The sequence below is a fragment of the Oreochromis niloticus genome, linkage group LG16, assembly GCF_001858045.2.
Source record: "Oreochromis niloticus isolate F11D_XX linkage group LG16, O_niloticus_UMD_NMBU, whole genome shotgun sequence".
In the NCBI taxonomy this organism is placed as follows: Eukaryota; Metazoa; Chordata; class Actinopteri; order Cichliformes; family Cichlidae; genus Oreochromis; species Oreochromis niloticus.
This window is the reverse complement of record NC_031987.2, coordinates 27,641,923-27,663,270: the sequence shown is the minus strand read 5'-3', so window position 1 is coordinate 27,663,270 and position 21,348 is coordinate 27,641,923. Positions and strand designations below refer to the sequence as shown.

Here is a 21,348-nt window from a genome sequence, read left to right as displayed (position 1 = left end):
CTTTAAAATAATATTTATTTAGAGGCAATAGTACACAAGATATCCACCAACAAATCTAAAGCCGATAGTGTAGTAGAATTATGAAACATGTGCATGAGACCATGAGACTCTTTTATCCAAACACACACACCGTGCCTGAGGCCAGCCGGTGTTTGTACTCGTAGAGGTAGTAGGAGGCTTGAGGGAAGTTGCATTTCATCTCCATCCTGCCCGGCACAACATGGACGGCCACACCAGATCCCAACCCCTCCTGCAACTTCTTCAGCATGCGGGAAGCCAGGTAGCGCCTAGCCCTGCCTGGGTCTTCTTCTATGGAAGCGTACACCTCAGGTGGTGGGTTGGGGATCTTCCATTCCAAATCCACGATGAGCTGGTGGATGCGGCTTTTATCCAGTGAAGTGGGTGTGTCCCGGTAGCACGCCACCACATGGGGGGTAGGAGCTTCAGATGCCACGGAGAGCAAATTGCCAGGCTGTGGTTCTGTCGCTTCACCTTCATTTTCTCCTCCTTCCTCCTTCTCCTCCTCCTCCTCCTTGGGTCCCACAGCGGGGTGGAGCATCACCGCCCAGCGCAGCCAATCGTAATTCTTCTCCAGGGTCTTCAGGATGCCAGCTGCCGCCTCGTCTGGGGGCAATCGGTTGTGGACGGCCTCCTGCAGTTGCTGCCGTATATCGTCTTCCGCCTGCTCCAGGAAGTAGCCTAAGCAGCGACCTCCCGTGTTCTTCATTTTCCTGTAGAGGGCGCCCATACGGTCGGACCAGCTCTTGATAAGAAGAGCCTGGTCTCTTCCTGTTAGGGAAGCCTGGGTGAAGAGGCAGAGCAGACCGGTGCCCAGGACAAAATTTATCTGTCAGAAGAAAGAGGAGAAAAAGAACGTGAGCATGTGAAAGTGTCCGTGACCCAGTCTGAGAAAGTGGAACCACAGGAACAAAACAGCTCTTTAAGAAACATGCTTTATGCTTCCAAATGGTGTAAATACACCTTTCCCCTCACTCACAAAAAAATGACAATGCACATAACAAACTGACTGTTCTCCTGTGACCCAGTCACCTTTCTGAGAAACAGCTGTAATTCATATTAAAATCACTGCTCGCAAGGCTTTAACAAAATTGACCTTTATGAGTAAGGCCTACACCAAAAAAGCACTATGTGGATGTTCAGTGTTAGTCAGGCTCCTTTAGTGAAATAATAATAATAATAATAATAATAATAATAATAATAATAATCAAAGCATTATTATTTCAGGTTTGGGTAATTAGCTTATGTAGATGTAGATTTTGTCTGGTTTAGGACAAAATGACATCGCCTTTGCTCTTGTTACAGCAGTAGAGGCATAATCACAGCAGATTACGTTATCACCTAAAATATGTTTATCTATGATAAGTTCTTCAAGGTTAAAGAAACCTGGCTGTAGTTTCTTTGATTAACAAGGTCAGGCTCTTCAGGCTTGACCACATGATTTGCAGCCATGACTTTGATTACTATAGTTGGTTCAAAATGTCCTTCTCTCAAAGTAAACCCTGCAGCTGTATACACTCTGTGCAAAATAACCTCTGGTTTCTCATTTTTATTGTTCATTTTACTTTATTATTTAAACCACACCATGAGGGCAAATTTTGCAACTATCATTTCACATCAGTGAGCGCACCGTGCTTTTATATAAGTGCAGTTATGCAAATCAGTCCTTGAAAAGAGAAACGTGCAAACAAATCACTTGTTCGGCACCGTTTACAAGCAGAAACTGCTTCAGCATTAAGGCTAATCCACACTTAAGCCCTTTAATAAGAGGACTCTGGACTGATTTGAGTTTCTTGGATGGAAACCCTTCTCTTCATTGCGGTGATGATTGAAGAAAACAACTGTTCTGAACGGACAAGCAGCGCAAAGCGTGCACACTTCCTTTAACACCGTCTTACATTTTGTTTATAACAAGGAGGTCAGTGCTGGCCCCACGCAGCCAATTATGGTTTAAAGATAATCATCTAACTGCTTTTATATAACAAACAAGCCTGTGACTGCTGGGAGATTCATTTCCTGTAAAAGTGGACAGTCATTATGTAGCAGACTGGCTCTGTGTGTCTTGCCAAGGGGAATGACAGATGGACTAAAGGACCCACAGTGACCATCAGGTCACTTTTAAATGTAAGAAATAGAAAAAAAGAAGTCTGTTTGATTTTGTGCATAAAGGAGGAAAATGCTTTTATGTTAATAAAACCAGTAACCTTTCCGTTTCTTGACAAGCAACTAATGATTTTTTAATTTTAGCTTTAAAGCCTGAGCTCTTCATCCATCGAAGTAAGCGACAGAACACATTTGTTCCCAGCACAGGCAAAGGTGGAATTTGCCGACTCAGCTCACGAGAAAGACAAGAGAAGGTCACAGCGCCGCAGATTAAATATTCAGTTTATTTTCATAGCAAGAAGACAGATGCAGCATGCTTCATTCCCCACGGGACCTCAGTGCCTTTCTGTCACATTTATCTTTTTTGCTATGAAAACTAATAGTTAATCCGGTACAGCTGTGCTTCTCACTGCATTTTCCTCTCCTGCATTTTTTCCATAACTTGTTCTCAGTGGGATTGGATATATTTGTGCTGTTATTTATGTGACTGCGTCTTCATTTTTGGATCTTATATAATGAAGTCCCAGGGTTGTTTTTTTTATTATATTTTCCGTCATTTTTTTCCTTTCTCTCGATTTGTACGTGATTGGAGATTTGTATTTACGGGATACCAAACTGTGCTTTAGACCTTGACATTGAGGGTGTGTTGAAAAAGTGACCAGTTCTTTTTTTTTTCCAGACTGTCCTTCAATGGGCTGTTTGAAGTATTTTAGGGGTGATGTTAGAAGCAAGTTTATGTTTGGTCAGGGGACCAAATAATCCATTTTGTCAGTGAAGGTTCTCACAAAGATAAATGTGCAAAAAAAAAAAAAGTGCGCGTGCATTTGTGCATAAGATTGCTGTATCACCTCAGGCTTGCATGCCTGTGCATAATGAAAGTCAAATAAGAAAAAAATGAAACTTTAATGGCCCTGACTCCCTGCAGCCAAATGAGTTAATCACAAATACCCCTCCACAGCAAGCACCACCCTTCCACAATCACCATTGCACATCCACTAACCTTGACGCAGAACTCACTCAGCTCCCAGCGTTTGGGCTTGCGGCTCAGTATGAGCTCCTCCAGCAGCGGGGGCTGGTCTGTCAGTGCCGACACTCCCATTAGACGATTGTAGAGTGCCGTTAGCTGCCTCTCCAGCCGGTAATCCTGCACGTACTGCAGGAACACCTCAGTCTCCTTCTTGGTGAAGTCTGACTGGGCCCTCACCTAAAACAAGAGGAGATGGAGTGCATCTAAAACCCAGTGGTTCTTGGCAATAATGAACTCTATACTTCAGTTTACTACAGGTCAAATTAAAAACATGGCATTTTCCTTTAATATGAAAGAATGTTAGTAAATAATCTGGACAAGGACACATAAAGCTTTTCCGGTTCTCACACTCGGCACCTTTTCTATCAATTTAGGTTTTTGCACTCACATTTGGCAGCTTTTAGCTGATGAAGAGTCTCATTATCTCTCATCCGTTCACTCCAAAAATAACCAGCCACCCAGAAAATGACAGTGGGTAAACGTTTCCATGAATTCATTTTCTGCCTGTGTTTTTTTTTTTTACCAACCCAACCTTGCTACCCTATCCACCACCGGCACCAAATTCAAATACCTGTAAACTGTTGACATAACAGGATGCCATACTTAGCCGCGGAAATAATTAAAGAGAAAAATAGAAGGCGTAACCCTGTTAATACAAGTCAGTACAAATGAGCAGATGCTTTAATCATACATCTGGTCACATATTTTTACATAATACACTCACAGTGATGAATTCAAATGCAGTCCCAGTGTAAGCTCAGGGGGAAAAAGTCTTTTTGCTTTACTTTTACTCTTCAGGCTTTATGTATGTCAATTTATTAGTTTGATAAGAAGACACTTCCCAGGATTAATTTCATCTGAGAGAACTAAAGGTGAAGCTAGCAATTGAAAATTTGGCCCAGGTTTTGATAAATAAAACTGCTTCCAGTAAGAATAGGGTCCAGAGGTTGGAAACTTCACATAGATCAGTGCTGGCAGATTTTAGATGTATGTAAGACAAGTGTTTTGAGTAGAAAACGGAGAGCACAGGCAGGATTTCTTTTTAGCTCTATTTTAATTTTGTTTGATTTTAATTGTGGATAATTCAGTCTGTGTATGTTTTTTTATGTTAATGTATTCATTTATTTATTCGCCTTTCATGAGATCAGTGAATAAAGATAAAATGTTCACGTCCCAGAACCTGAGGCATGATGTTCCAGCTATTAAATAATTATATAGATTTTTTTTATTACCATTGCTAATGAAATACTTGCTTATATAATTTCTTTTCCAGACATTCCATCATTTATTCAGCTTATATTACACAGCCTTGCACATAAAATTGCGTTTATGAGGTCGCAGAGTTTTCTCACCGCAGTACCCAGCTGGTAGTACACCACAGCCAGGTCATTCTCCAGCTGATGGACCTCCTGGTCCTTCAGCAGGCCGTAGCTCGTTGCTCCCAGCTCCTGGTCGATGTGGTCCAGGTTCTTCTTGGCCAGCTCAGTCTCCTCTTGTGTAGCACTGCCACCAAGATAGGAACAGATACCCTGGACCAAGACCCTGTGCACAGCAAGTAAGTAAAGACACTCCTGGTTTAGCCAAAAAAAAAAGACAAAAAAACTTTTGTATATAAATATAAGTTCACATAGGTATAATGTGAATTATCATGTCAAAGAGGAAAACCCACCTCACAGTCTGCATGTAGCCCACTGGCTCCAAAACCTTTCCAAACATCGCCATGGCTCCTGAGCTGTCCTTTGGAAGGTTATCTAAGGAGAAAATGAACAGCTGAGATTTAGAAATGATGGAAGTTGGTGTAAATCACTGTGACATTTACCAGATCAAAAACCCTCTGGTTCTTTTTACACCTCAACTCACTTGTTTGGTGTGCAGGTTTGTGCTGACCTTCACAGTGCGCTATTTATATACAATCAGTGTATCTGATAAGCGCCTTCCACCTACAATACCTTTTTGAACTTGAGAGGAAGAAAAAAGTGATGCGTACGGATTAATGTAAAGCTAGATTAACATTTGTGAAATGCTGAGAGGTGTATGTTCACCTGTGCACATGTATTGCAGGTGTTATATTTTCACATAATACCTGTATAAATAGTGCATGTCATTTTCCAATCGTTTAGTCCAGTGCAGATCCAGGCTGTGGAAACAAACACAAGATCCTCTATTCATCAGAGGTTTCCTGGGTTCAGTTTCTCTGGGTCTATACAGCTCCATCTCCTGGCTGCATGGTCTCAGTATTTGACCTTTTATCCAGGTTATTTCTGGGGCATGTGGAGCCAAACAGTATTGACATCTCTTTAAAATGGAGGCAACTGAATGTGTTAATATAGACCTGAAGCATTATCTCACATAAAAATAGGGGTCATCTTCTATTTATCCTGAAGTATAGCATTGCAGACTATTCAAAATAATATATACTGTACAAAAAAGTGCATCTAATCTTTATACTTGCCACACATGATATCCTTTTCTGTTCCATTCTGTTTATCTGCACAGCATTTTGAATTGAATTCTCCAGAAACATCTTCTGATATAAAAGGTCAGAAAGTATTAAGACAAAAACAACGTTGAAATGGAGTCAAGTCGATTGAGGATGATTAAACAATATAATAAATATTTCAGTGTCACAATGCAAAGCAAGATATGAAGAAGTAACCATATACTTATGCCCAGTGTTGGGAAGGTTACTTTTAAAATGTATTCCATTACAGAATACTGAATACATGCCCCAAAATGTATTCTGTAACGTATTCCGTTACGTTACTCAATGAGAGTAACGTATTCTGAATACTTTGGATTACTTAATATATTATCGTGCTGTTTACAACTACGTGAATGTACTATTGCTGTGATTTATTCCTGTTACTGAAGGTCCGCGGCTCCGAACCGTAGTAAAGGGACCTCTGGCTAATACGGTGGGTTCCGTGTCGGGCTGGTAGCCGAAAAATAGCTTTACTTTGTTGTCTGGGTCAACTTTGCTTGCCAGAGACAGAGAGAGGCGTTGAAAGGCTGCTCCAACGGAACTTATTTTTTCCGGAGGAAAACACGAACACAGTGTACAGTTGAGTCTTAATAGCTTACTTACAAATGGGCTCGTCAGGCACTCTTCTTGGCTGCAGTGGTTATTATTATATTTACATGCTTTCAGCTCCCGTTTTTGCTCCGTGACAGCTCGGACTTTTCCTTTCTCTCCCTCCCTCGCTCACAGACACATAACGTGTATGGTAGTCCATTCTTGCTGCGGCACGGACTACACTGCCCATGAGGCTACATTCTTTAGGGCCATGCCTGTAGCATTCTGCCTTTTAGCTTAGCACAACAACAACAACAAAAAAGCGCTCTCTCACCCAGGAAACACGCAGAGAGAGAGCGCGTCACCCTGTAACCATGGCAACCGTAACGCTGCTGCCTGGAACAACAGAACATAGCTGTCAAGCAAACCCAAACAGTCCTGACCCGCGACAATATGAAACAGGAAAGTACCGCCGTGTAATCCATTTATTTCAACAAAGTAACTGTATTCTGAATACCACCTTTTTAAAGGGTAACTGTAACGGAATACAGTTACTCATATTTTGTATTCTAAATACGTAACGGCGGTACATGTATTTCGTTACTCCCCAACACTGCTTATGCCACTAAAAATGCGCTGTCAAATAGAAAAATATCAAACGTTCATCAGTTTTACCTTGTCTGTTAACACAGGGGGCGCGAATAAAACCCTTTGCACGTTAAACACTAAAACCCAAGAAGAAAAAGAAGAAGAAGACGTCTCTTCCGCTTAATACCGGAAGAGGCGCCAAAATTGAAATTTATTTATTTCTGCCGACGTAGAAACGACAAAACAAACGGCCTTTGAAGGTCTGACGTCGGTTTCAGAGTAACTGAGTGCGCTTTTGCTGGTGTCAGACTTTTGCCTGAAAATGGACTCGACCACACAATTCTTCAGCAAGCTGAAAAAGCTGGCAGTGACTCTGGAATCTGAGACTGCCAAACTACAGCTCGCATTTGAAAACCGCAACAGCGGCGACGACGACGACGACAGCGGTGAGAAACAAGCTGACACACAGGCTGCTTAAATCGCTTATAGTGAAGTCATCGCACATATCTCAATATGAATTCTTTTCTATTTCAGAAAAGACAGCCAGAGCGATGCGAGCCTATCATGAAGTGAACTGTGACGTAGGGAACCTGAAGGTAAAAGTTAGCACGCCTTTTTTTTTTTTTAAATTTCATCTAAATGTAGCGACAAATACACACGTTAGAGCGACAATGCAATATTTTATCAGCATCTGCAACAAAGATCGTTAAATGTGTTATGTAAAATTAACCAAATGCATTCAAAAGTCCTGCACTCAAAATCTTACTTTAGGCAAACTTTGTATTTAACATATTAAAGGTAGAACTGTGGCTGACACACGGTTATCCATGATACTTTTACATCCTTTATACAGTGGCTCCCAACTCAGAGACCGGCCTTTTCAAAGGGCCAAGATAAATGCGGTTATTCTCTAATTATTGCCTGTCTAAATGTAGTTTAGCCAGCATCGTTATAAAAGCAAGTCTTGTCATTGGAAATGCCTGAGTGGACTTGTTTAGGCAGTTATTCAGAAGGCATAAAAATTAAATTGGATTTTTCTACTGTGTAACTGCTTAAAAATGTTATTGAATTTACCTACAAAATAAGTTATTTATTACTCCAGGTAAAACCATTTTGCTATTGTTGAACTCTCCACTGAAGTGAGAATAATATAAAGTCTTTACCTGCCAAAGGTTTTCCAGTTCTTTGACTTCTGTTAACTGAACACTTATTTCAAGCATCATAAGGAATATCTGTGTGTCATTTATAAACCGATTATTCATAGCAATATCTTTGTTGAAGACTAATATTGTAAATTGGTCAGGTGGTTCATTTTTGAATGGTGGATGCTCATCACTTCTAGTCTCTTCTTGGGTAGGGACAGATCCAGGATGCCCTGGCTCAGCAGAAAGCAAAGAATAATGAGGCCAGCAGCTTTATTAAGGCTTGTAGAGTAATGGAGCAGAGAGTCTTCAAGGACATCGAGAGGCTGAAGAGACACTGCGAGAACTATGGTTACCAAGCTCCCTGTGACACCCAGAGATCAACCAGTAAGTATTGACGATGGCAAAACGACTACATAACACTGGTAATCATGTGTAATGATTTCTTTTCACTTAAAAGAAAAGCAACATGCATTTATGGTGTTTTTATTGTGACTTTTTCTTATATAGAGCCTAAAGATAAGGCGGAGGAGGCTAAAGATGAAGAAGCAGATGACGACTCAGTAGAAGAGGAAAGTCAGGAGGAGGAGAATGGAGGGAATCCTTCCTCAATGGCTCCAAAACCAGAGCTGCCCAACACTGATGTGCTGCGAACTCCGCAGCTCTCTGATTTTGGTTTGTCTGAACTGCACCTAAAGAGAGTTCTGGCTGGGACTGAGTGGTGTTCAGAAGTTCCCCCAATGCCTGAGATGAACCTTCCTCACCCCTCACTCGAAACATCTGTACCATCGCCCATGCCCATTACCCCCAAATGTAACCTGCGAATGGATGACTACGAACTCCAAACACCCCAGATGCATGACTTTGGCATCACAGAGCACACAATGTGTCTGAACAATGACTTCACCATGAATCTGTTCAAGAAGGCTGAGAAGCGCCCAAGGTAGAGTGATATGAACTATAATGACCCCTGCCAGCCACACGCAGGGTTTGTAGGGTTACTACTGCAGGTCCTTTAAGACTTTACTGTATAAAACTGCTTTATCCTGCTTTATGAGTCTCTTCTTGTTCAACAGACCATTACGGGACACAACTGAACCACCAGTGAACGCTTTAATAGACAGTTTGCAGACAAAAGGTATGAAACTGTCAACCTCATAGCTCTTCTTCACCCCACAATAGCTGACTGTCATCTACACTCATGGAAAAGAGAAAGTTTTCTCAAAACTCTACGCTATCCTGTTTAAAAACTAAGTACGCCCAATGATTCAGTACTTTGTAGACCCGTCTAGACCCATAACTTTAAGTAATAACTTGAAGTAAATATACAGACAATAACATGAAGTAACTGTCTGTATGACTTTATCAGTCTGTCAGTTTGTCCTGGAGAAATTTTGGCCCACTCTTCTTTACAACATCACTTCAGTTCATTGAAGTCTGTGGCCATTTATGCACCACTCTCTTAAGGTCTGGACTTTGATTGGACCATTGTTACACATGCATTCTTTTCTTTTTTTAGCCGTTCTGTTGTTGATTTGCTGATATGCTTGGGATCGTTGTCCTGTTGCATGACCCAGTATCAGCCAAGCTTTGGCTGTCGGACAGATGGTGTCACATTTGATGCTAGAATCTTTTGGCATACAGAGAAATTCATGGTCAATGAATGACTGCAAGGTGTCCAGGACCTGTGTCTGCAAAACGATCCCAAATGATCACCCTGCCTGAATGCTATTTGATTAGCTGCTATTTAACATCTTAGTTTCTGTGGAACAGCGTACTCAGCTTTTCACAGGACTGAACAGAGTTCAGTAAAACCTTTTTTTCACATGAATGTATATATTCCTTTACTAAAGTATATATCTTTAGTAAAGGCATCAAATATCTTTGTCTTTACTATTCAGGAAACAAGATGTTTCTCTTCTTCAGTTGCCTTTTTCTTGCCTGAGTTTTTCAAGCACCTAGTTTATTTTATGATCAGATGTTTCCCTTTGAACTTATTTTCATCTTACATTTTCTAAAAACTGTGTTTTTCAGTGTTTTTTCAAGTGTTATAAACTAGTCCCTTTCCATACATCAGACTGATTTAAAATATTTTGCTATTTATTTATTAGTAATTTGTAAGTAATCTTGTGTCATGACATATTCTACTGCCTGTTAATTAAAAAGTGCATGTTTGAATACGGTTATGTTTTCAGTGTCTTAAGTTTAATAATGATACAATATCCCCAATGTTTAGCCAGTGGAGACTAAAACTTTCCACATCACACTTGTGCAGATTTTTTCACTACTTGGATCTGAAAAATAAGGAAAGAAAAGTCTTGAACATTGTGTTCAGTGACAATCTGACATCAATAAAGGAAAGGGGGAAAAAAACACTGACCAAAACAAGCTTGGGAGCTTTTCATGGAAAATGTGAAACATGAAGAAAATGATCAGCTTTAAGTACTCGGGAGCTACATTTGTTTTTATTAAACAGCTCAAGGCTTTGTCAGTACACCATTTTTCTATCTGAAATTTTGCTTGTTTTTCAAAGATGCCACCTGAAAGTATTAAAAATTCTATACTGGGTATTTAAAATACCTAGTATTTGGAAAAATAAAAGTAGCACATGTAGAGAAATGGCACCAGGCTGTTAAGAGAAAGCAATGCAGGGAAACAGTTCTAAATATCTTCCTGTGTGACATTGTTTTGATTACCTTCAGCTGAAAAGTTGGAATCACCAGAGCCGCCTGTGTTTTGTACCCCGGGGTTCAAGATCAAAAAGACAAACAGTCACTCCTTTCCAACTGCACAAGACACTGGTGACCCAGAATTCCCCTGTCACCCTGGCAACCTACCTGCCACACCCGAAGTCCCAGCATTTCAAACGCCGTACGTGAACCGACTAGTCAGTACCAAAAAGGTAAGAAAAAAAATATAACTCTGTGTGTGTGTGTGTGTGTGTGTGTGTGTGTGTGTGTGTTTGTTTCTGACATTTTAATTTCACATCACCTTTTTAATTGTATTTATTTTTAGAGCACACAGCAGCCTGAGCCATCCATTATGCAAACGGATAATGACACCCAGACCTTCGATCTTCCAACCCCACCTTGTAACAGGGCAGCTGGCTTCAAACGCACTTGGGAATATGATGTGCCCGATATATCCACCACAGGTTTAGAGGAAAAGCAGATGCCAGTGATGCCCAACCTAGAGTCTGCTTTGGGAAATTCTTTACAAAGTGTAAGACAAACAGGAAAGCATTTACTTTTAACCAGAGATGCTCACAGCTTTATGGCAAACAATATGGCTAGTCATATGTAATATGGCTAGATTTTCTGAAAGGTTGGTTAAATAAAATGAACTGTAATCTCCAGAAGGGAAACTTCCCTCTTATAGTAACTTATATAGTTTCTAAAAAAATGTTTTCAGTCCATCATAATATATCAAAATATTTTTTAATTTTGAGTTTCACCACAAGAAATTTTTTAAGAAAAAACATGTAATAAAAAAATTAAAAGCATCTTACTAGCAAAAATATTGTTGTTTTACATGAAGTCAAAAATGAGCTAAAATTGCTCATTTGATTTTCATTCCTTTGCACAGATGAGATTTATCAAATGTAAATGAAACATGTTTAAAGTTAAAAGTTTTACCTGTCATTTACAGAGCAACGGGAAAATCCTGAAGTTCAGTGAGAATGAAAAGGTGGCTAAGGAGCCCACTGTCAACAGCCTGGAGTTGGATGGACTCACCCAGGAGTTCAGCTTGGGGACACCTCGTATAAGAGCACACTACCAAGAGCCAACCACCCCGGAGATGCCAGACCTGAGCTCTGTCACACAGGACATCTGTAAAGTTAGTCTTGTTTTTTCCCATAAAAAGCACATTTGAAACCCATAGGTTTGCTGTTTGCAGATAAATTCATGTTCCATGTTACATAACATTTATAATTTGTGAAATTTCCTCTCGCGCTCTTTCCTCCTATTTTGTAGCTTGTGTCCCAGGCTCAGTTGAAGAAGACAACCATGACAAATGAACACCCACCTGTCAAGCCTGACAAAAAGAAACACAGGTAAACTAAATTGGTTGTGACGAGGGACAGACCCGTTATAAAATAAGAAATATAGATATAGGTGGCAATATTAAATTCATGAACTCTAAATTAGTAGCTTTTATTGTGTGTCCATTCCAAAGTTGCACATCAGGCTGGTGCTCGGTAGCAAAGAAGAATATTAATTTCAAATATTAGATATGAAATATCATTTGTATATATTTTTAATTAATTTTGAACTTTTGTGTTGCTTATTTCTGTCTCTCCTGATGAAATGTGTTAATTTCTTTATTTCACTCAGTTTTATCCATTCTTACATGATGCGTGCCTGCAGTCTTTCTTTCAAAACTTTGATTGTGACATGTCACCTTCCATCCATTCCTCTCCCAGATCTGCAAGTCTGTCTGAAGTGTCAGAGAACGAGTTCCAGAGTTTACCGAGCTACCTGAGACAGATGAGCCTGAACAGCCTCAACCAAACAGTTCACAACATCAACAATTTCATGGCAGAGTATCAAGGTCAGTGTTATATTTGTGCACAGGATCATGGATGAATGCAGCTATTAATTAAACAACTCCGGTTATGGAGGATGGCTGTGCCCTCCGTGACCCTGGTTCTACCAGAGGTTTCGTCCAGTTAAAAGGGAGTTTTTCCTTCCCACTGTTGCCAAGTGCTTCCTTATAGGGGGTCCTCTGATTGTTGGGGTTTTCTCTGTAATATTGCAGGCCTTTACCTTCCAATATAAAATACCTAAAGGCAGCTGTTGTGATTTGGTGCTATCTAAATAAAACAGAATTGAATTAAATAGCTTTGTAACTAAAAGTGGAGGGTCCGTTTGTAACTGTAGCGGAGAAGAATGTAATCATACATTAATGTACTACAGGACACACCACAGTCAAGGTGCACGAGAAACTGAGACTTTGACACAGCAGTTTAAACTTCTCACTGAGGCAGTGGTGTTGATGTTGTGGTCAGTAGTTTAGAAAACACCTGTGATCACACACGGTGGTTTTCAGATTGGCTGCAAACTTGGAGAACAAATTATCTTGCTGGTTTGACTTTTGTTCAGTTGGATTTGATTACTGCAGTTACACTGGACTTCCACAGAGTTCCTCATTAAATCAGAGGAGCGCTTCCTGTTTTAAAAATAGTGTTCAGTAGTTTTCCCTGTTATGCTGAAATCCATCTGTGAATAAAGTTGTCATCCTCTGTTAGTTTGGACTGTTAATTAGCAGCAGAGGGTGCTATTTGCATAAGTAAACAACCAAATGGGAATGAACAGGTCTGTGTTGGCGATGTTTCCCTTGGTTACTCAATGGGAGATCATGTATAATCCACCCCGTTGTAGTTACATGAGAGATTCAAATAATAGATTAAACGTTTAAAAAAACTGAGCTTCTAAAGTAACAAGAAATCTGGATTCACAGAAGCTGCTTTCGGCTGCTCCCTTGTCACAAGCGGGTGCCACAGCGGGTAGCCCCGCCTGTTTGATTTGGCAGTTTTACACCGGATGCCCTTCCTGACAAAACCCCAAAGGCGATTAATGAGAAATTAGGATTCATAAACCTGTCAAATTGTTCCTGATAGCAGCAAGAACTAGCTGTACTGTGTTAAACTTTTAGACGCTTCAGACTGATTACACAATACCATCAGGGAAGCACCTGATCAGACTGAAATCCGAGGATTTGTCCCATTTTTAAAATCAAAGGGTAGGGACATCACATATAATATCTATATCCGACCAAGCCTATCCCGTTTTCATATTTTCCTGTCACATACTCTTACAATAGTAGATGCTCACTTTAAACATGATCAGAGTTTCAAATGATGTTTGTGGTCCCTATAAGCCCAAACGCTCAGGTTTCAAACTGCTGGAAATGCTGTCTTTTCACTTGTGTTTTTCTCATAAGAAAATATCTTTTATCTGCTCATCTAAGGCGCACAGCTCTGTTTGTGAGGAGCATCCCATGAGAAGAAAGTTGGCTTAAAAGGAAGTGGCCTTGGGAAGGATGGTGGTGAAGGAGGGAAGCTAAAACTGCTCCTTTCACTGGATGAACTGTGGGGGCTGCACAAAGGGCCACATTCAGATAAACAGTTATTTAAAGCTGTGAATCATGCAAAGTTAACTTAATGTAGTCCAAAAATAAACATGTCAAGCTGGAAATGGGCATATTAGGTCCCAGCTGAATAGATCTACATCATTTTCTCAAAGTACACACAGTCATATAATGGCTGTATCCACTGTTGTGCCTACAGATAATTGTTTATACTCAGTGCTCAAGATAACAGTATGATATTTGGAAAGTAAACAAGCGATGTTTGTTGTTATTTCTCTGATTGCAGATCTCTTGGTTAAACTGTTTAAGGACATTTGCTACCAGCACCAGGCTGTTCATCTTTATTGTTAGCAGAACAGTCAGTTTGTTTCTTTGCCTGGTTTCATCAGTTTAACATTGATCTGGCTTCAGTGTAGTTTCAGCTACAAAATTACCATCATCAATTACATCATTGTAATTATATACTAAATAAATTTCCTCCAGTTTAAGCTCCCGAAACATTTCAAAAAGCCAGATTTTTACTGACATGGTGTGTTTGTTATTTTAGCGGTATCCCAGCAAATCATGATGCGAACAAGCTCTCGTTTCTCTAATCTGTCCCTTTTCTGTGGCGCCCTCTGCAGGAGAAACAACAGAGTTTCAGATGGAGAAGCTGAAGAAGATCATCAGTGTCGGAACCAAGGCTCCTGTATACATCCTCTGTCTCACAGAGCTCAAGAGGCTGAAGCATGTGAGAGGAGACCGGAACACCTCTGTGTACAGACTGATCACACACATCTAAAGGTTGTCCATCCTTTGGCGCAAATCTAATTTGGACTCATGAAAGCTACAGAGATGTTAAGCACTTAAGCTGCAGGCAAAGATTATCTATCAAGTCAAACAGCAAAGAAAAACATACATTATGAGAAGAGTCCCAACAAATGAACTCAATCAGAGAAAGCAGCTATCCTTTATATTGTATATGGTTTTTGTTTTGATTGTAAATAGTACATGGACCTGTGAGTCAATAATTTGCATTTCCATGGTTGTATGCAATAATATGGAAACTGGCTGTTTAGACAAGTAGTACAGATTCGTATAATACATAAAGATATATATTTAGACAATGTTAGATTAAAGACTTTTATCAGCAGCAAGCTCAGTCTTCTGCAGCGGGAGTATAACACATGACTTGCAGTGACCAATGGGTGTTAATAATTCAGCCACATGAATATGTATTGTCAAACTATAGATGGTTTATCCATTTATCACAGCTCACTTTTAATTGTGCTTACCCATTTGTATAAAGTTAAATAAAATAGCAAATGAGACTGTTAATCAGAAAATCCTGAACTTTTATTGCTCATTGCTGTGATGTGTTACATGTGACTACTACTATCTTGATCTTTAACAAATTGGTAATTGGCTTTTCAAATATAACTAGTGAGTTTTATCTTTGTGCAGTCTAAACACACTTGTATTGAAATAAGCCTCTGTATCACAGTTGTGTGCTGTGGATGAAAGGCAAGTACTGTACTCCAGTTTCAGAGCTGATTAACGCAGAGGGATCTAATAAGCTACAGGTATATTGCATCTGCTTTGTACTGTCTGTGGTTGTTTCCAGTTGTTGTTGTTTGGGTTTTCCTTCTCGAAAATTAAAAAAGAGAAAATTAACCATTTGGAACAAAATTTGTGTGATTACGGGACATTAGCGTTTATGCTTCTCGGCGTGAGTGAAGATCGCACTTCAATGACGTCGTCCCGAGACTGTCCAATCAGAGTGACGAAAGTTAACGGCCGTTGATGACGGAACTACAGTTTTTTTGTCGCCCTCTGGTAGGCCACCATTTTGGGAGTCAAAACACCCAGCAAACTGCAGCGCACACCTCCACGCTTCTCCGTGGCCTTACTATGGTTCACACCTGTGTGGTGGCAGGCTGCAGGAACAGAAGGACACCAGGCACCACCTTATCTTTCTACCGTTTCCCACGGGACCCCGAGAGGAAGCAGCGCTGGATAGCTGCTGTGAACCGAGAGGGCTGGGTGCCGAACGACGGCAGTCGGCTCTGTAGTACTCACTTCATTTCAGGTATGAAGGCAAAACCACTCTGAACCCTAAAAGTGTCTCCCTGTGGGGGGTTTTTTGTTGTTGTTTTTTAAGTAAACCAGTTCGCACTGATGTTGCTGGGCTTCCACGTAGACAATCATGTCTAGAAAACCAAGGAGGCTTCTTTTTAGTTTTTTTGCTGTCAGTGCAGTGTTGCGTTGAAAGGTTGTATGAATTCAGGAGGGACAGCGGCATAGTCGGTGTAACTGCAGCGGGTAATAAACACGTTTATGTTCACTATCACATAGTAAAAACCCTTACTGATTAAAATTACTGGAAAAAGGCGGTGTTTGTAGTTGTAAGCCTTTGAATATTTTTTTTTTTTTTTTTTTTTTTTTTTAAAGCTATACGAAACTAAGTTGAGATGGAAATAAAGTGTGACATTACTGCAATTAATTCAGTTGGGATAGTGTTATAAGTTCCGTTTACTAAATATATGAAAGTAGATGTCGCTAATGCTACGTGCTATTTTAATGCTCGGTTTGTGTTTTGTTTTTATTGTCTGGTGTGTGCAGTCTTTTTATGTGCAAGGTTTTTCATGCTTAAATTTTGTTTGTAGAAGAAAAATTCATTAGGGATGTACTGACTGAACAACAGCAACTGTTTGTTATTTTATGTATTGCACGCTGCAAAATGAGAGAGCACTCTAAATCACAAGTATCATAAACAGATGAATTTTAATCAGATTCTTTTTTCTTTTTTTTCACATGCAGGTAAACAGGTGAAGAATCCACGTTCTCCGGATTATGTTCCTTCTGTGTTCACGGCTGCTCCCTTATGCCCAGAGATGAAGGAGCCGGGTGCTTTAGAGATCTTGGACAAACAGGAAGCACGGGTGGAGGCAGCCAATGCCTTGCTGTTCCTCCAGGGCCAGGGCATGTCTGCGGTGGATGAACAGGGCCAGGAAGAGCATCCTGAGGTGAAGGAACAGGAGACCACTGCAGAGGAGAGTGCCTCCTCCTCCCTCAGCACTGAAGAAGATGATGATGATGACGACGACGACGATGACGACGATGATGATGATGATGATAATGATGATCAGTCTGTGAGTGACAGCAAGAAAGGAAAGTTTGCTCAGACATCTGATGTCCCGGTGAACTTTGATGACATCCTGAAAGCCCTGAAGAGGGAGAATCAGGCCCTCAGGGAGTCTGTGGAGAAAATGTCTCTCTCAGAGAACTCCTTAAGGAATGATGCGGAGAAAGTGAAGTTTTACACTGGTTTACCCAACTACTTTGTCTTAGAGACAGTCATGTGGCTGCTGGCACCTCACATGGATGGAATGAAAAACGTGAAGCTCTCCAAGTTCCAGCAGCTGCTGCTGACACTAATGCGTCTCCGCCTGGACCTCCGCAATCAGGACTTGGCTTACCGCTTTGGCGTGAAAGTCGGCACAGTAACCAGAACAGTTCACCGGATGGTCAACATCATGTCCTCTACTCTGGTGCCAACGGCTGTCTTTTGGCCCTCCAGAGCTGAGCTCCGTAAAAACCTGCCAGCCGCGCTGCGAGCCTCTCATCCTGACTGCGCCGTCATCATAGACTGTTTCACCGTGCCTTTCGAGGACCCGGTCTCTCAGGGGGCGGGGTCAAGTTATAACGTGTTTAAGTATCTGATTGGCGTGGCTCCGCAAGGCGTGGTCACTTTTGTCTCTAGGGGTGTGCTGGGAAACGTCAGTGACAAGAGCCTGGCTGAGGGTTGTGGATTTTTGTGCAAGCTTCTCCCGGGCGATGTCGTACTGGCAAGCCGTGACCTGGACATCGGAGACTCTGTGGCAGCACGTGGAGCCTTGTTTAAAATTGCTGGCAGCTACCAGGGAGAAGCATATGGGAGAACAGAGGGCTCATTGCTGGCTGATCCTTCCTCCGAGACATTGAGCGTGCAGAGGCATGTGGAGAGGGTGATCTCCATGGTAAAGCAGCGGTACGCCATGCTCACGGGCCCTGTCGAGAGCGCCTTCACCGCAGCCTCTGAGCGCACGTCGAACCTCTCAACCTTTGATAAGATTGTGCAAGTTGCCTGTGCCTTAAACAACCTGTGCATCTCTGCTGCTCCACTAGAGTGATGTGTAGACAAACTCCTCGTGCTCCTTTAATGCTGATCAGGCTCTTCAGTTCCCTTTACTGCTTTGGACTGCACTTCTTGCTGTCCCTCTGTGTCTATGTGTCGACACTACATCATGACTACAGCAAATAGATTTATACTTTTCCACTATAATCCTAACTTTCAATCTATGTCACTCCTTGTGATCTGGGTCAGTTTATACTTAGCAATAGGACCATTTCTCCAAATACAGAAACCACATTTCTGAGATGTAATGTCATGAAGTTATGCACCTCCTCTCACAAAGAATGGCCGACTTGCAAGAATTTATTTTGTTTAGGCTTTGGGTGAAAACTGTGAGTAAAACCCTCATGAAATCTGTCTTGATTAGCTATTTGTAAATGCTGAAGTATACACACTGCAGTTTGGGTGATGCGTTTCCACTGATCCCACATCTCTGACTGTTAAGTGTGTCTTTCCCATCCCTGACTGTAGTTACCAGATTACATCGATCTGCTGCAGAGAAGTGGCATGTTGCTTAACCTTTTTTAATTTTTATTTAGTTTTTTGTTGCTTCCCTGCATCTAAATCAGGAAGCGTGCACATAGGAATATGCATAGAAAGAGGTTAAAATAACAGAAATGCCAGACAAAGTAGTACACCTCCTCGGCCCCGGTGTCTCCTCCCAGTTCGGGGTGCAGGGACAGAAGTGTCCTGTGGTTTGTGAAGGAGTACTGGTTCTAAACTCATCTTTTTTTTTGGCATAGTCACATTTTTGTAAGCCAGGTACTTTTTATAGCAAGAGTACAGTCAGCTGCGATGATTAGCTACAAGTTGGCAATTCAAGCACATCTTGGAATGGCAGATGTCTTCAATGTCTTCATCAGCAGGGATTTGCTTGTTTTGCAGGTTTAGACAATAACAATAATAGTAATGATGATGATGAACAGAAAATCAGACTTCAGCTTGAGCTGTATACAGTAATTAACAATGATGTCCATTTTTACTGAGCCACGTGTTTAGGTAATTGTTAATTTCCCCAAAGTAGTTAAAGCTCGTTATTTAATACAAAAAGAATCATCTTTTGTGCTGGTGAAGAAGTAAACATTATTGTGACAGATGCTGACATGCTGTTGAGCCTGAAGAAACACATTGTTAGATGAGTACATCAGCTACATTTAACATGTGGATTCATTCTCACTGGTTTGTCCTCTCCGGTGGGAGACTGTGACAGGCTTTGGTCCATGAGCACGAGCCACAGCAGTAGTTATGGTACAAGGCTGCGGGTTATTTCCAGAAAGGTTACCCAGCAACTGAAATTTTGATCTTTTTAAAGGGTTTGACCTTTCAGTAATGTAGACACACCAACTGGAAAGTTTATACTGATATACAGTATATCTGCATTTTTTTTTTCATTTGAAGAAAACCCGCTCTGAATATTGAATTACATATTTTAGTAGTGCTGCTTTGCTGGTGCCTTAGTTTGTAAAGCTGTTCCAGATCAGCCCATATTTTCTACAGATATTTATTTTGACATCATGCACTATTCTTTGAACTTTTTCCTGGTTTGGTCCCTAAGCCAGATGTGCATGATGAGTCAGCATCTGTAGTCAACAAGGTCTAAATGTGTGTTCCTATTGTTTTGTTGTTTGTTTGTTTTTAAGGTACATCATTCTTGTGTGCTCAACTTTCTGCCAAAACTAATCTAAAGTCACTACACTTATACATATGTTTTCTCCTAAGGTAATTGGTTTGAGGGGCTACAATACAATTGGCTCAGGGCCCAAAAATGAATTGGGAATGCTCCAATAACAAAGACTACACTTAAGTTCAGGTGCTGGGCTTAAACAGGTGATGCTTCATAATCGGTGTTAGGTTCAGAATGTGCCTTCTGTTCTCAGACCCCTGGGTATCCCAGACAACAGATGGGTCTGTCTTTTCTGAGTGGTCATGTTTTGGTTGACTGTGTATTGCTCTGGGGCTTCCATAAGGACATCTAGCCACAATATTTAGTCCACTTGCCTGCTTTTCCCCCCTTCAATTAGCCATGGTGTTTGGCACTGCTGATGCTCTAAACAAACTATAAAAATCAAGTTAATTAGCAGTACTATGGGTTGATATATTTCTTCAGCAGTGCATGTACTTTGGATGAACACATGCTTCCTTTTTTTTTTAAATCAAGTCTTTGACTGAGTAGACTGTATCTGCAGACCTTGCTTGCTCTTTTATGGAGGGAGCGAAAAGCCCCCTTTTTTGACTGATTAAAATAGTCTTACAGTCTGGTTTAAACGGTGTTTGGCCGTTCCTAAAGTAGTGAGTGCCGCTGGAGGACTGTTATCAAGCAAGGCCAAATACCAGTATTAATAGTAGTTAAAAGGCTTTGTGAAATGACTGTTGGTTTATTCTGTCTGTATTTAGTTCTTACATGCATAAGAACAAAGTCAATACTTCCTATTTGATGTTTTTCCTGCTCTAAAATAAGAGCTTCTAGGTTGACATGTATGAAAGAAGTTCATAAACTCATGTTTTTCTCACACTACATTGCTGTTTGACATTATTGTTACGGACGCATGTGCTTCCATGATGTGTAAACTCCTGAAGGTTTCCTGTTTAGTTTCTCTTTTAATATAGCTCCTGTGACTGAAAAAATAAAGTTGTGGAATTGCATCAGCTTACACACTACCCAAGAGTCGCCGTTATGTTTTTCTGTGTGTACGTGTAAAATATTGAAGGTCTGTGTTGTCCTGTGATAACTGACATTATTATAACTTTTTATTTGCTTTCACACTGAGTCATTGGTGAAGACTATTTCCAAGGCCGGAGAGGGGTGACTGAGTAATGTAATGTGCAGATATACTTTATTTATCAAAGGGAAAAATGCTTGGAGGAAGCTCCGCCTGTGAATATTTCAGAGGAAGGAAATCAAGACGTCTCACTCCGTTGCTTTTTGCAGTTACTGCAGCGGTGAAAACGACAGCTCGTCACTACTCGCTATTGCACTACAGCGTAAACTAGAACCCCGCAGTTCTGTTTCTATACTTAACTCGTCTTTAAAATCAAAAGTAAAACTTACTGATGCACTTCAACAAAAAGAGATTTGTACGACGCCGAATACGCAAAAACATTTTTAAGTTTAATTTGTTCGCAAACGGTAACAGCTCCTAGCTAAAACAACGTGAACGGAGTGAACGGCACTCGCCTAATAGACGATCTTCAGGTCCGCTGACGTGCATTGGTC

At 40.8% G+C, this 21,348-nt stretch overlaps 3 protein-coding genes across 3 annotated transcripts; 2 read left to right on the top strand and 1 right to left on the bottom strand.

Annotated features, from left to right (window-relative positions):
- Nucleotides 1-5: 5 nt before the first annotated feature.
- LOC100695957 (uncharacterized) lies at nucleotides 6-6,265 on the bottom strand. Its single transcript, XM_013264973.2, has 5 exons — nucleotides 6,234-6,265; nucleotides 4,818-4,899; nucleotides 4,501-4,690; nucleotides 3,122-3,325; nucleotides 6-847 (listed from the first exon to the last, which is right to left on the bottom strand). The coding sequence occupies exons 2-5, from the start codon at nucleotides 4,868-4,870 to the stop codon at nucleotides 113-115; spliced, it is 1,182 nt and encodes a 393-aa protein (XP_013120427.1). The 5' UTR covers nucleotides 4,871-4,899; nucleotides 6,234-6,265; the 3' UTR covers nucleotides 6-112.
- Nucleotides 6,266-6,890: 625 nt separating this feature from the next.
- On the top strand, nucleotides 6,891-15,634 carry ska3 (spindle and kinetochore associated complex subunit 3). The gene is made up of 11 exons (XM_003456582.5): nucleotides 6,891-7,195; nucleotides 7,284-7,345; nucleotides 8,107-8,278; nucleotides 8,402-8,834; nucleotides 8,968-9,029; nucleotides 10,594-10,793; nucleotides 10,907-11,113; nucleotides 11,540-11,728; nucleotides 11,866-11,945; nucleotides 12,315-12,442; nucleotides 14,605-15,634. The coding sequence occupies exons 1-11, from the start codon at nucleotides 7,072-7,074 to the stop codon at nucleotides 14,760-14,762; spliced, it is 1,815 nt and encodes a 604-aa protein (XP_003456630.2). The 5' UTR covers nucleotides 6,891-7,071; the 3' UTR covers nucleotides 14,763-15,634.
- Nucleotides 15,635-15,641: 7 nt separating this feature from the next.
- On the top strand, nucleotides 15,642-20,792 carry LOC102075830 (uncharacterized). Its single transcript, XM_005475329.4, has 2 exons — nucleotides 15,642-16,049; nucleotides 16,781-20,792. Exons 1-2 carry the CDS (start codon nucleotides 15,764-15,766, stop codon nucleotides 18,130-18,132), a joined length of 1,638 nt encoding a protein of 545 aa, XP_005475386.3. The 5' UTR covers nucleotides 15,642-15,763; the 3' UTR covers nucleotides 18,133-20,792.
- Nucleotides 20,793-21,348: the final 556 nt, after the last annotated feature.

What these genes read in the sequence shown, in the direction of transcription:
- LOC100695957 (XM_013264973.2), bottom strand. Translation starts at nt 4,870, where the DNA reads ATGGCGATGTTTGGAAAGGTTTTGGAGCCAGTGGGCTACATGCAGACT. An exon ending in GGCTACATGCAGACTGTGAG is followed by an intron (nt 4,691 to 4,817) that starts GTGGGTTTTCCT and finishes TGCTGTGCACAG; the next exon opens with GGTCTTGGTCCAGGGTATCT. An exon ending in TGAGTGAGTTCTGCGTCAAG is followed by an intron (nt 848 to 3,121) that starts GTTAGTGGATGT and finishes TTCTTCTGACAG; the next exon opens with ATAAATTTTGTCCTGGGCAC.
- ska3 (XM_003456582.5), top strand. Translation starts at nt 7,072, where the DNA reads ATGGACTCGACCACACAATTCTTCAGCAAGCTGAAAAAGCTGGCAGTG. An exon ending in TGACACCCAGAGATCAACCA is followed by an intron (nt 8,279 to 8,401) that starts GTAAGTATTGAC and finishes TTTCTTATATAG; the next exon opens with AGCCTAAAGATAAGGCGGAG. An exon ending in GACTAGTCAGTACCAAAAAG is followed by an intron (nt 10,794 to 10,906) that starts GTAAGAAAAAAA and finishes ATTTATTTTTAG; the next exon opens with AGCACACAGCAGCCTGAGCC.
- LOC102075830 (XM_005475329.4), top strand. Translation starts at nt 15,764, where the DNA reads ATGACGGAACTACAGTTTTTTTGTCGCCCTCTGGTAGGCCACCATTTT. An exon ending in TAGTACTCACTTCATTTCAG is followed by an intron (nt 16,050 to 16,780) that starts GTATGAAGGCAA and finishes TTTCACATGCAG; the next exon opens with GTAAACAGGTGAAGAATCCA.